This window comes from Nanorana parkeri, unplaced genomic scaffold, assembly GCF_000935625.1.
Source record: "Nanorana parkeri isolate BGI_ZX_2015 unplaced genomic scaffold, ASM93562v1 scaffold28, whole genome shotgun sequence".
NCBI classification, from domain to species: domain Eukaryota; kingdom Metazoa; phylum Chordata; class Amphibia; order Anura; family Dicroglossidae; genus Nanorana; species Nanorana parkeri.
In genome coordinates, this window is record NW_017306296.1 from 3286320 (window position 1) to 3300974 (window position 14655).

Here is a 14655-nt window from a genome sequence, read left to right on the forward strand (position 1 = left end):
AAAACATGCTTTTTTTTTTTTTTTTTTTTTTTTAATTCTTTTTTTTTTTTTTTCTTACATGCACTCTCAATTCTTGTACATGAAATAGCTCAACATGTTCCCTTGAACTGCCTTGTAGCAGAATACCTGCCGGTCACAGCGATATATATTTTTTTTCCATTTTTGAATTTTATTTGTTTATATCAAAGCCAAAGCAGCAAAGTTCTAAACTTGTTGTTCTAAACTCTACCTCTGAAAAAACCGTTTCAGGCTGAATTTACAAAAAAGTTTTTTGTTTTTTTTTAAGTGATACTATATAAAGTTGTTTAACATTTGACATTGTACAAAAAACAGCATCAAGGCAAGTGTGCCCCTCCTATTTTATCTTTTTTTAAAAAATAAAACTATTCTTGAACACCGTAAATTTTGGCATACAGTTAACATGTAACATGAAAGGAATTCAAAAAGTAAAAAAAAAAAAAAAATTAAGCCATGAGCTTACAAAGCTATCAAAAACCTTCAACTCTAAACAAATACATATAAATAAAAAGGAATGATATTTTAAGGCTCTTGATTATTAAGTTAATAAATCAAATATACACAGTGATTAATAAAAAAAAAAAAGGAATTATTTACAGGTCTATACAAAAAATGTCTACATGACAATTCTTCATTTTACCAGCAACAGCTGACAGTTTTGCCCACCCCTCCCCCGTCCCCCAACACAAAATACAATAAAAAAAATAAATAATAAATTTTTTATGATAGTTGCTGTGGTTTTTAGCTACAAAGGCACTTTCAAATACAGAACTAGTTGTAAATCGCTATAAAAACAAATATACAAAAATTAAAAAAAAATATACACATAATAAATATAAATAAAAGGAATTATTCTGGAGACTGAATAATTGTGGTCGCCTGTGGAAAATGTGGAGGGAAACAAAATAAAAAAGCTAGCAAACTGGAAAGGCAATGCAGTATCTTCTGGAGGGTCTCTGTTGATGTTTCAACTGTGGCTGAATTTACATTAGGGCACTTTCGACTAGTTTTGCATAGATGTGAAATGCAGCACTTGGCATTCCAGCCAACCACAGCAACTATCTTTGCCAGTGTAAGCCAGCTTGTCAAAACTTAAATTAACATAGGGATTCTAAGTAAATAATAGCCTCAAGACTCAAATATTACACAACAGTTTAAGAACTAGAGACTCCCGAGCCCTTAACAGCAGACACCAGCTCTGCATGGCAGCGCTTCCATCCGCTATACAATGTACTCCATCCGGTTTAAACTCTGTGCTGTTTCCAAGTCTCTGTTGTCCTGTTTATTTGTCCAGTTTGGTTGTTTTGTGGGAGTGCTAAGAGGTGGCTTTTCATCTCTGTCTACCAGCGTGTAGGCTGGCTGCTTGACGTATCTGCTTTTCTGCTGGTGCTTATCCATGTCGTCTTCTTCCACTTCTGAGTTGTGTGTCCTTATTTTTGCAATTTTGGAATTTTTGTTTTCATAGTCTTTAATAGGGACGCTGTTTGCTGCATGTTTTTCTATGGGGTTTTTGATCTGATTGAGCTGCTCCCGCACATTGTTTGTGGTGTTGTCCTCTGAGGCTGTGTGACTTTGGCTGGTGAGCTGTCGCCTTTTCCTGATACACCAGTAAAACGCTGTTACCAGGCAACAAATCCAGGCCACGGTCAGAATGGAGCTCAACAAGGGTACAAGAAAATCTGAAAATGCAGAGAAGCAGCAATTAGCATTTACGATCACATATTAAAAATGTTCTTCAGCAGAGAATCAGTAGGGTTTGGAATGGTGTAGTCAACAGCCAACATGGCTTGATAGTTTGCCGTGCCATAGCAGACACCTCCAACTGTGATAACTTTACAATATGCATCACAACAATGCATTCTTTAATGTGCATTAAGCTATATACAGTTTTAAAAGACTTATACATACTGCTAACTGCTTTGTATAACCTGGTGCCACAACGATACTACATGTTACACTTCTACTTAAAAAGGAGAACTATGGGGTGAGTGATTTCCACTCACCTAATAGTTCTAGCCGACCTGTGACAATGAGACTGTCACAGGTCGGTTCAGTAGATCGGGAGGTGAGCGAACAGATACCGGCGTTTGCTCACCTCTCGATCCTGTCACGGCTCTCTGCCGTGACAGGAGAGGGGCTGGATTCCCCCCTCCCATCCGCCAGTGCTGACTGGCGAAATGGACGGGAGAGGGGGCGGGTACAGCTGGCTCTGCCTTTAGATAGGCAGAGCCAGCTGTCAGTCACGCAGCTGGGCGGATCCCGGCATCCCAGCTACAGCTCGCGGTATACTGAGCCTAGGGTGACGGGAGGACGCTAGTTTGTGTCCTCCCGTTACCCTAAGGAGAACTATGGGGAATAGACTTAACCCCCATAGTTCTCCTTTAAGCCATCAGAAGTATGCCTGCTATGCCCTTCTAATGCGGTTACAAGGATGGGCAAAACCAAGAGTGATTCTCTCTTCCTACTTTGGACAGAATTAGGAAGGTTTAGGAGATCTGTCAGTTGAGTTGTACTGGGAAATTTTCCCCCCCATACTTTGTCCACAGCTACTATTACAAGTAGTAAGGGGGATTTTCTTCAACTGACAAAACTATAAAAACACCTCTAAGTGGAAAATAAAAAAAGAGAACTGCTGTAAGATTTATATTGCAGTCTATGTTCCCACTACATCAAGTGTTTTAAGTGTCCTAAGGGCAGTAACTAATGCAAATAACGTCATGCCACTTTTTTGCTGTGCCATGATCACAACTGGCTTTGAAAACCCATTTGTAAAATTGCAAGAGTGCATTCTCATGGGATTAAGCTCCCAGTTTTTACATGAGCCACAGGGAGGTCACCCGTCCTCCCAAAAGCATTGGAGCACAAAGACTGAGGTTTGGGCAGGGCGCCTGCAAAAAAGCAAACCTTTGGTTTGCATTGGAAGGTCTACTTCAATCTTTGTTCCAATGCCTACATACTCTCTCCAAAACTGAAACATGCTGAAGATGGGTGTTTTTTTTTGGGATGTGAGCATACTTATTGCACTAAAATGTTATGCTTCCCCAATGGCTACTAAACTCACCTGTTGTGTTCTTGCCCTGTGTCTGTACTCTGACTTCTGCCACTGATGCAATGAAGGTGTTATTTCCATCTCGTTTGCTCACTAGGTCAATTATTTTTTCAATGATTTCTTGAACAGGATTCCTGCCATCTCCGTTTTCATCAGCAGACTGAAAGAAAAACAAATTCCGATTACAAAAAACATTCTATTAGGGAAAATATTTATATTTTCTATATAACAACAGTACAAAGACTGGGGGGCAAAAAGTAGGAAAATAAATAGCGCCATCTAGGATGGTCACATACAAGGCACAGCTTTTCAGTTTCAAATCTACATGCCAGACTTCTAATGTTTTAACCCACTGAAAGGAACCAATGCTGAGGCATAAGCACATTATTTTAAAGCTCAAAGTGAGAAACCCTTGGTCAAGGGCTCATGTGCCTTGAACTGTACTTCCCTATACACCCCCAAGATCCAGGCATGGCTTGGTTTGCTTTACGAAAACAATCGTTGGTATCCATGAATGCAGAGGATTAAAAAGAACAATGATGAGTGACAAAGTTAGGGGAATTTATCAAAACTGGAGCAGACAAATCTAGAGCAGCTGTGCATGGAAACCAATCAGCATCCACCTTTCATTTTCAAACCTTAACTGAACAAACAAACTGAAGAGAGAAGCAGATTGGTTGCCACGGGCAACTGCTCGATTCTTCGGCTCCAGTTTTGACAAATTCCCCCTACAGTATACACATTCCACTATTCAACATTTTAAAGTGGTCAAAACAATGGGAAAAAGAATGGGAAAAAGATTGATAATTGGTTTTCATGGGTACCGCTCTGTCCAAATTAAAAAGCCGGTAAGACCATTCTATCTTTAGTCCTCCAACATTATAACAGTTTAAACACTTTTCATCAATTTTCTATGCAACTTTTATAAAGTTTTATGTAATGGATTAATCTGCCTCTATAATGTCCAGATTTCTATCCTGTACAAGGATTCCTGCAATGTCCACAGTTATAAACCTTTTATTGGTACAGGACACTTGCTTCCAGAATGTCTTTGTTATATTTCCAGTGAATGGTATGCACACGCTTTTTCCCACAGTGTGAACTGTACTTACTATAGTCACGTGGATCTCATTGTTTGCCAAGGGAGATGGCTCGCAGGTGATGTAGATGGAATATTCAGCTGAAGCATTCTTTAAGATGTTCAGATTCCTCAGTTCATTGCAAATGTTCTCCGTAGTGAGGCCCTGATCACACAAAAGGCAAATTAGGTTTTATTTTTGGAAATTCCACAGTAAAAATATGCTACTACTGCTCTAGAAAATTTACCCAAGGCCAATATATTCCAGCGCAGTGCAATTGCAAAACATTGTGCATGCAGTTTTGTTGTGAAGTAAACACTGCATTTGTGTATTTTAATTTTAAATTAAAATTGGTATCTCATTTTTTTTATCCGATTAAATCGAAAAGAATATATAAAAAAAAATGTCCAACTAATCGATGAAAATAATCAGTTGAAGACCTACAATATATAACACCAGATCCCATCACAATTTCTCCCTTAGAGATGACAAGTTTGTGCAACACTCCGCTCCACGAGCACCCAGTAGGCATTTCATATGTCTGACCCCCCCTTTCAAATACATAGCCAAATGCAAATTAACTCATCTTAAAAGAGTAAGACAAACAGTGCTCTTTCCAAAGCATAACGTCCCATCTTCACTCACCGGCGACATCATCTCTTTGTTGAAGGTGAAAGTGATGTTTGCGCAACTGTTGTCTTGATAGCTGGCATTAGTGTTACATTTTGTCTTCAGTGGGGGCTGATTGGAAGGCCAGCATTCACCAGCTCCAGTGCAGGGAGGAACGAAGCAGTGGTTGTCTTTAATGGGAACACAAGACTGTCCAGGAGGGCATTCATTGCGACTTTTATGGTTTAAGTCACAGCGCTGCGGGCCACACCACACCTACAAATGAAATATCAACAAATGTCTATAATCTCTATGGGTTCGAAGTCTATTAGCTTTGCTTTTACGGTCCATAAACAGTGTAAAACATTGCTCAATTGAGTTTAGAACTATCTACAATCCTAAAATATAGGTTACCTTATCCTTATAGCTGCTTATAAACATTCACTAAAGTGTGCACAAATGTCTGCTACAATTTGACATATTTGGCAATGTATTTACAGTGGCTCTACAGCTGAGCGCCAACCTTTGTTCTGTGCTGTCATCAACCAGGCTGGGGAGGGCTACATGTAACACATTACTAGTGGAAGTTAGCTGAGAGAAGGAAAATCTCTATACTAGCTGTATTAGAATATTCCATAAAATATACGAGAAACGTTTTTCGCTGTTCTAACTGCACTAACCTCTGAAGCTCATGTAATTAGTCTAATGAAAGCAATGACAGATGTTGCTTTATTGAAGTGAAATCTGTGCATGGAGAATTGGATGCTACAGATATCTGCAGTTTGCTTAAGTAGTGCAGCATGTAAATATACAGCCTACTAGTGATTTCACATGGAGTTCTGTCACACAGTAACATTTTGAACTGTATGGAAAGTCCTTGCAAGGTAGAGTATAAGGGAGGACATAATGTCCCTCTACAATCAGAAGTGTGCACAGGGCATGACGTGTACTGCCTTATCATCCTGTATGCATCCTGTCCTTACACAGTGATGACAGCTCTTTTATGTACAATGGCGGAATTTGAAAGCAAAACACTTAATCATCTTAGACTGTGCTCAAAACTCATTAGACTTTCAAGGAGCTTGCTCTTCACGCTGCATGACATTAAAATAAGGAGCTTACCTTGGAGCAGGCAACCTTTCCATTCAAACATTGACAGGCGTTGCAGTCATCATCCCATTTGGCTCCATCTTGCGTAGCATGTCCATTGATATTACAAGACCTTCCTGTAACTGCAAAAATACTAGTGTGAGATTAGGCCTTCTCATCAAGAACTAGCAGACATTTTCCAGGTCAAGAAGTGCTATTGTCACTTTCAGGTAAAACATGCGGTTACAGGTCCATGATTACAGAATAAATGGTGCTCCAACAGCAAGTTTATTAATACACCTTGGTGGACCATAATTTGCCCACCAAAGTGAATAGAGGAAGGGGGCTGCTAGTCTAAAGACCAGGATGTACAGCATGCATTTACAAAGTTTTCGGTGAGCTTTGAACAGCTTTTATGAAGCATTAAAGTGTATGTAAAGTTGAAATGTTTTGTTCTTAGTTTCAGATGAAGCAGGGAAGGGTTAAAACCCTACCAGGTTATACCAGGAATTTCCCTTTTACTTACAGTCCAGTAGTTGCAAGGAAATCTCTCCAAAGTAAACGGAGTAGTCACAGAACAGTTGTCCAAGTGACTTGTCCATGTTTGTGACAGGTTTACTGTAAAGCCACAAGTGGCCATATTGTGGGCTGCACCAATATTTAGACTACCAGGTATCAACTATCTCAAGGTCAGAGCATAAGTTTGCTTGAACTGTTTCAGGAATATACATCCACTTTAAAATGAATACAGAATTTGAACAGCTGCTATAAATACTGTAATGGCAAGCTGCAGCTGGCAGTACCTTCTTGACACTTTGGACCACTAAGGCCAGGTGGACAGATGCAACGGTAGCCATTAATTTCATCCACGCATGTCGCTCCGTATGCACACGGTGAGGACTGGCACTCGTTAATATCTTAAAAGAAAAAAAAAATGCAAACAAAATGGTAAATGCGACATCCGATCAAATTAGGAATTTCAAAACATTTCCTTTTCACAGGGCCTATGAAATCAGGGAAAGCCCCAACTCTGTCCAGCTGCCAGTAGCCATCAGCCACTTATTAAACAAGCATGCTAGAAAAGAAATCAAGTTCAATATCACATTGCCTTATTTGTATTAGTGGTCAGGGGAGCACACCAACATTGAGTAACCTTTGTAACAGGTAGAAGATGATATCTGACAACAAACTCAGAAAGGGACAATAAGTTAGGGAAGGACATAGCTGACATCTAAAGACAAAAATCAAAACAGATAGAACCACATTTACACAAGCTCATAGCAATCATGTTGTGCTACTCAGACTTCAGGAAAGTGAATTTTAATTGGTTGATATTACGACATTTAGCTCTTCACAAATCTTATGAATGTGGCTATACGTGACGTCTGTGAGGCCCAAGAAAAAGTGTCTGCCTGTATATATAAAAATATCAATTCCGACTGCTACAGCAAATAGTAAATAAAAAGGAATGTGTACATAGGCTTAACCTGATTATACTAATCAACCAGTAGTAATGTGTTAGTAAATGGCACAGGCTTCCATTGCAGGGTTCCTTTTAAGATGGTGCTCAAAAGGGCCACAGGGTGGTTTAACTATTTTGCTACATTGCTTCAATCATATACAGTTACAACACACATTGTAGTTAAAAGATTTTAAAAAAAAACAACTAAATTTTCATGGATTTCCACACAATACATACCTACCGTGGTATCAATATTTCTAGGAAAACAAACTTTGCTAAAAGTGATGGTTCACCACCCTCAAACTTTCATAAATTTTCCCTTTAGGGGCCCAATCTCTTTCTCTCCTTTAAGCATGAATACAATAGAGTTTCCATTCTTGCCAGAGCCAGCACGCAACCCTCTGCCTCTCACATCCATATCCAGGCTGTGAGGGAGAGAGAGATGGAGCCATCCATACGCCAGCTAGACCCCACTTGGCTGACAGCCAAATCCAAGCAGGCCTATTCATGAGTGTGTGTGTGTGAAAGGTTCCCAGCTGTATCATCACTAGTACGGCTTTCTACATGGAATCTGGTGTGAAATCGACAGCGTTAACATTTATGACAGAACACCATTTCAAATGAAGGACCGGAGAATACCACGCTAGACTGAAATTACAGTTTAGATCTTCCCAAGGTATAATTACACAAAATCTATTGCTGCGATTTAATGGCCTGGTTTTACACAACAGACAGCAACAATTGTAATTTTTCACCAAAACCCACAGAAGCAAACATTCAAATGAAAATGGATTATACAATATTTATGATAAAGCACAGGGCTTTATGCAGCAATGGCCTTGTGAGAACTGTCTGTAGTGCTTGGGAAACAAGTCAGCCTCTTATAAAGAACATGAGTTATTTTTCTTTAGTTTTTCACACATTAGACCAACTAATATAAGCAGTCTTTAAAAGTTGAAGACTAAGTGTCTCAAACTTGACACTATCGACAAGCCCAAAGCCTGTTGGCACATGCACGAACAATATCTGCAACCGTGGTGCTTAACCTGTGGCCCTTTGGTGCTTGCCATGCATCTCTGGGACGCCCACCAGCCAGTAGTGGGAGGGAATGTAATGGCAGTCTCATGTAATATGTCCCCAGGCTCTGACTTGGAGCAAGTCTCCAACCATACATGTAGCATGTCCATAGTGACTGTTCCCTTTAGCAATTCTGCAGTCCCTGACAGTCTTCTCTAGAGTTACATATACTGAACACGTCTGTCCCTTTGGGGACATCAGTGGTTGTACCATGACAACTACTCGTCTAGCTTATATGAAAATCTGGACAAATTCTGAGAAAATGCCCATACACACCCGACTAGTTATGATCAATTTAGACAGGACATTCTATAGATGAAGACTGTTGAATCTTATTTTATGAGGACCAGTTAGTCCTACATGGAGAAACCATTCTGTGAGAAAGAATGTCGTAGACATGAAGCCTTTCCTCTCCCAGGATTCCAGCGGCCCCCAGTTACTATGAAAGAGTTAGTAAAAAATGGCTTCGGGAGACCAGTGCACAATAGTACAACAGCTGGGGAACTTCCAATAACCCAACGTTTTCACTGCCAGAAGCATCATTTTGTGTGCGATTTTTAAAATGGGCAACAGCAATACTTACTTATTCTACAGTCTGGACCAGCAAATCCAGGTGCACATTCGCATCGATACCAGTTGTCCCCATCTACACACGTTCCACTGTTGTAGCTGGAAAATTAGAAAAAAAAAAAATGCACATCATTGTAGATCTGCTTAGGAATACAAATATTCAAAATCCAGTTACATTATATTAGTTTGCCTCCCACAAGCTTCTACTGCACCTTATATTTGCAGTTTCCCTTGTAAGCAGACACATTAATATTGTATTCGGAACTTGAAATAATTCAAGTACGTGACGAGAATTGACATTCTTAACAGAAAAATTGTTGGGCTGCCTGCATAGCAGACCATGCTTGTCTGGCTATAAAATAACCATTAGACGTCTACCAAAAACATTTTAAAATATAAAGAATGCCAACAGCAAGAATAAAGGTTCTGCAAACCGCATTTAATAACGGCACTGAATCTGAACATATCCTTTAACTGCATCACATCCCCTAAATGAGCATCAGTACCATTCGCTTAATAAAAAACTTCTAAATGTGTACATAAAATATATGTATATTCTTGAATTTTGTATTAGCCAGTTACAAATCTACATGAATACAGATAATCTGCTACCAATCTATACATTGGTTTATAAACAAGAGGATAAAGGAGTACTGTATATAGAGCAATGTGTAACCTATAGCATACAAGCATTTAATTCTGCCTACAATAGACAGCTTAAATCTGGCCTCTCTGGTCAACATCAGATGATTCTGTGTACAGTTATTAGGGAAACAGTCCACTCGAACCAGTTTTTCTCCTTGACACATGAATGGAGATTTCCATCACACAAGATTGTTGGCTCTATCCCCTCCTACTCTGCTGCCATTTCAGCTTTAAGCAACAGGACACCAGTCCACTTGTTTAGGCACGTCAACCTAAATCAGGCACCAGACTGTTCTATAATTCCTCCCATAATAAATGCCTTTACATATTTTTTTAAAGTTCAGCACTTTTAAACATGTCCTCTGGCCCGAGGATAAAATATTTAAAGACATCCTATTAATTCCATGCAGCCCTCGATAATCTAAGTGTCCCTTTCTACTCCATTTGGCCCCTGGTTTATTTTGGTTCTAACATGGCTGCTATGGCCCTTTGTACTGAAAAAATATAAAAATACATACAGGGCTGAGCTGGGGACTTGAGTGCAGAGATTTAGATTTTGGTGCCAGCATCTAATTGCATCCACCTTAAGGCTTGGTTCACACCTAGGCGTTTCCAGTTCCACACGTTTATCGCACAATTTTTTTTCTGTGTGTTTTTTCTTTTACAAATGCGCATTTCTCAATGCTTAGAGAGGTCTAGAGGACCAAAAACACGCAGCAGCCACCCTACGCAATGCTAAGGTATGAACAGTCATCATTGACTTGCATGGAAATGTGTGTTTTCGCACAGAAACACACTCAGGTATCAGCCAGGCCTAAACTGAAATATAGTTTTCAGCTCTACTTTAGAGGAAATTATTCAGAACACAGTATGGGAGCTACCATTGTAGACTTGTTTTCATTCATCCCCTCCAATTATCATTTTATATAATATATAATGATATGGGAATATATCTAATCGGATTTGTAGCTGTAGGTTAGTAGTGATGAGTGTTAGTTTTACTTACCATGGATGTGGGTTGCAGTCATTGGTATCTGCAAACACAAAATCAGAAGCACAAATTAAAATGATATAGGGTCTGTGGATCGTATTTAAAATCAAACTGCATACATAAAACTGCAAACACAGGAAGAACACTTGTATAAAAGGGAGGGGGGGTAGGAGGGATGAAAGTGAGGGAAAGCAGACAAGCTGTAGGCTGAGAATCCATGAAAACATGGGGCAACATCTGTCTCTGGTTATCTCATTCGAAACTTTCTCATGCCCAGGTCGAGCCTCCGTAACTTAATGTTATAGCAAAACATGATTCAGGTGATGTTAAAGTCCATATCAAAAGCGTCCCACTTCTGCTTTCAATTTAAGGTACACGGGGTGCCTGGATGAGCCAATTGTCTAGATGTGGACAGCACTCCCCCCTTCTAGCATAGCTCTGTAAGCAGACTTACTCTGAGAGCATGTCGGACCTTCCCAGCCTTCTTTGCAAACACAAGTGAAAGAGTCCCCGCGGACGACGCAAGTTCCACCGTTGAAGCAAGGATTTGGCGAACAGCTGCTGTTTCTTGCTGTGGAGGAAAACAATGTAAAGTAAGCATGATAAATAAAGACAGATAGTCGAGAGACAACAGGACAGTTTTCTGTTCTACATAGTATTGCTGTAAAGCAATAATAATTTTATATAACTTAGAAGACTACTTTGAATGTGCTAAAAAGAAAGAAAAACGGTCACCATCTGTTACAATGTTTTAAGCTAACATGGAAAAAAAAAAAGACATTTTCCATGTTTTAAAGGATTTAAAGGACAACCTCCACAAATCAGTTTTGGGTGGGTATGATTGAAATTTTCTCACTAGAGACTCGAACAGGAGAATCTCGCTTTTGTAGTCTTTGGATTGAGGTTTTGTTTTTTTTTGACAGTCCGGGATACCCACCTAGGAAGGATGATCCTAATACCCCCAGCCCCCCTAAAATTCCTCTGAGCACGAACTTTCTGAAAGTTGAATCTTGCACAGAGCCAAGAAACCCTTCCCATGCCAGACCATTCGGACACAAAACGCTAAAAAAGGGAGGGATTTCAGTTTTTGTTATACAGAGAGGCTTTAATATATTTACAGAAGAAATCAGGGGTAATATGAATAAGAAAGTAAGACCATCAAATTATAGGAGGGAAGAACAGGGATATCTAGGACGCTTGTTCGACAGACTCTTACCAATGTTACATGTGGTGCCTTCCCATCCAGGAGAACACATGCACTTAAATGTATCCCCCTGGTCGTAGCAGGTGCCCCCATTGTTACAGGTGTTCTCATCGCACTGGCTGTCCTCTGTAAGAACCAGAATATTGTTATCAGGCTGAGCACGCTGAATACTCCAAAGTTTTAGCTCCAGATACAAACACACACACACACACACACTTACGGGAGTGGCAGGTCTTTCCTTTCCACCCATTCTTGCATTCACAGTAGAAATCATTAACCAAGTCCCGACAAGTACCTCCATTGTGGCATGAATTTTTACTGCAGTTATTTATGTCTGAAACAACAGCAACAAACAGCACATAGTGAGATACAGACATAGACTGCAGACAACAGCATCACTGCAGGTATTGGTAAAGTTTGTTATATTTATTCATATGGCACTGACAAATTATGAAGCACTTTATAGAGAACATTAGCCCCTACCCTTGGAGGGGTTTACAATATATATGTCCCGACTCCCTACCATAGTAAGAGACAACTTGACTGATTTTGAGAGAAAACACATTAACCTAAAACAAAAAACACAAAAAAAATCTCCATGTCATTTGCAACCCTGTCGGAGAATTAGTCCAAGACATCAATACTGCAAAAGCACCAACACTGTGCCACCGTCCAGAGGGCAGTATGTCAACACAGCCAATCAGCTGTGAAGGATATCCAAGACCCATCACATATTTTATTACATTTTGTACAGCTGACTAATCAAAGTCTGACAATGGATAAAATATAATGATCCAGATAAGCAAATAAACTCACCTATTTCACAGTAGGTTCCTTCCCATCCTTCACTACAAATACATTTGTAGGAGTTCACCCCATCAATGCAGGTTCCTCCATTTTTACATGGGCTGCTTTCACAGTCATTGATATCTACAAGAACAAGGACATCCAATTAAACATAACGCAAAATACACACATTCAAGAGATTCAAGAGCTACTGCAGACCTGAGTAAAGGTGGCCCTAAACTGAATTTCAGCCTGTTTTTGAGGAACCGGCCAAAATTGGCACAGGAAGTGCCACCATCGGCTGGCATCCCTTAATCAGCTGACCGAAAAAGACGGGCAGAAAATCTTCGTTTGAACAGAGTCATTAGCTGCCGGCTCTGCCTCCCTCAGCAGGGCCGACTAGCAAGATAGTGAAGCTTGGCCCAGTGGGAGATTGCTCCATCCACACAGTTTAGCGTAGATGGGAGGAATCTGTTGCACATTTTCCCATCTGACCATAGAAAATATGCAGATAATCTATAGGTGTATGGCCAGTGCACACAGGTGTTTGAAAACAGTTGTACGTGTGTGCCATGCAATCGGATTGACCTGTATGGGCTTAAAAAAGCATATCGCAAAACCTACCTTAACGGATTTCAAAAGCCCATGTACACTAGCCCTTCAATAAGTATTAAATTACAATTGAAAAGTGGCGTTTAAAATGCATAACAGTCCCCCTGCTAAATAACTGGTAAAGGAGGTAGTAAGAGGCTGGTTATAAGTATTGGGCATTTGCAATTAAAATGTTCTTTTTGTTGTATTTTTGTATGTTGCTTTTAACAATGAGAGTGTTAGCTGGGTGTGGTCCAAGACCGTGCTCAAGTAACCAGTAAAAAGCATTCTTTTCTTCTACTCTGAAATCACAAGGTCTTTGGAATGAGGAATTGGGAATGACAGGCCAACTTACTTTCATGACAGTATGTGCCAGTGAAACCCTTGTTGCACTCGCAGGTGAATTTGCCTCCAGGTTGGCTCTTGCATTTGCCGTGTGGTCCACACACATTGGAGGAAATGTACCTCACACCCTCTGGGGTACTATTGGAAGCCACTGCAACTGTACAGCTGTCAATCACTGAAAGTGGGTAAAAGAACAGATAGATGACCATTAATAACACGTCTTTTAAAGACATTTATCATTTACTAAAATCTTATAGAAAACCACCTGTTTTATTGTACATTACTTGTGTGTTACTTAATGACATTGCGTCTATGCTAATTTCTATGCCTTGCTTAAAAAAAGGCGGCTTGATAAATTGACAACTAAAAGGTCAACTTATAAAACCAATATGTTGACATGCAATGCAACCCTAGGAGTGAAAATGTGAAAGTGATTCTCATATTTTAACCAACAAATGTAGGATTGTTTTTTTTAATCTGCACTAACAATATGATTTTTAAGCCATGTTATCAAGAGTTTTGTACTTTATCAAGTTCCAGCTGTGGAGGTGCTGCTAAAGTGTAAAACCCCTAAAGTAATTGTGAGATCATGCATGTTGTCTTTTTCAATAAAGATTTTTTAAAAACTTTAAAACACAGGATGATTTTTTTTTTTAATACCCAAGCCCAAAATAACTAATAAAAAACACAGCACGCACTTAATTGCCGCTGCTCGCTTGACCTCCGCTCCACCACCAAAACCTTACTGCACTCTAATCACTTAACTGCTTGGGGCACAGCTGGATTTTATTATCACCCTGTGTGGTTCACTAGCGCTTCCACAGTCGTTGCACCCATGAGTGTTTGCTGAGAGCCCAGCATGTGTCAAGCAGCGGCACACATACCTTCGCAGGGAGTAGTGCGGCAGTGATCTTTTAGTTGTGAGCAGTTCTTTCCCTCGTAGTCCTCGGAGCAGTTACAGAAGTAATCTGTGGCGAGATTAAAGCACTGGGCTCCGTTCTGGCAAGGGTTGGGCTTGCAGTAATCTATGTCCAACTGTAAATGTTGGAGGGGAAAGCAGAAGAAAACAAAAGGTTTTATTATTACCCTATTCAATGCTAAAGAGAACAGAGACTCTGGAATCTGACCTTTTCATCTAGC

General features: G+C 39.9%; 1 protein-coding gene across 1 annotated transcript in view; it reads right to left on the bottom strand.

The window, feature by feature from the left end:
• Positions 1-274: 274 nt before the first annotated feature.
• JAG1 (jagged 1) overlaps positions 275-14655 on the bottom strand; it is a 66380-nt gene continuing 51999 nt past the window's right edge. Inside the window, exons 13-26 of the mRNA XM_018566773.1 lie at positions 14400-14550; positions 13526-13690; positions 12610-12723; positions 12014-12127; positions 11806-11919; positions 11044-11160; positions 10605-10632; positions 8967-9052; positions 6648-6761; positions 5878-5987; positions 4792-5031; positions 4180-4311; positions 3080-3227; positions 275-1697 (exon numbers count right to left, since the gene is read on the bottom strand). Of these exons, the coding sequence (XP_018422275.1) occupies positions 1240-1697; positions 3080-3227; positions 4180-4311; positions 4792-5031; positions 5878-5987; positions 6648-6761; positions 8967-9052; positions 10605-10632; positions 11044-11160; positions 11806-11919; positions 12014-12127; positions 12610-12723; positions 13526-13690; positions 14400-14550 (2091 nt within the window). The 3' untranslated portion in view covers positions 275-1239. The remainder of the gene's footprint in view (positions 1698-3079; positions 3228-4179; positions 4312-4791; positions 5032-5877; positions 5988-6647; positions 6762-8966; positions 9053-10604; positions 10633-11043; positions 11161-11805; positions 11920-12013; positions 12128-12609; positions 12724-13525; positions 13691-14399; positions 14551-14655) is intronic.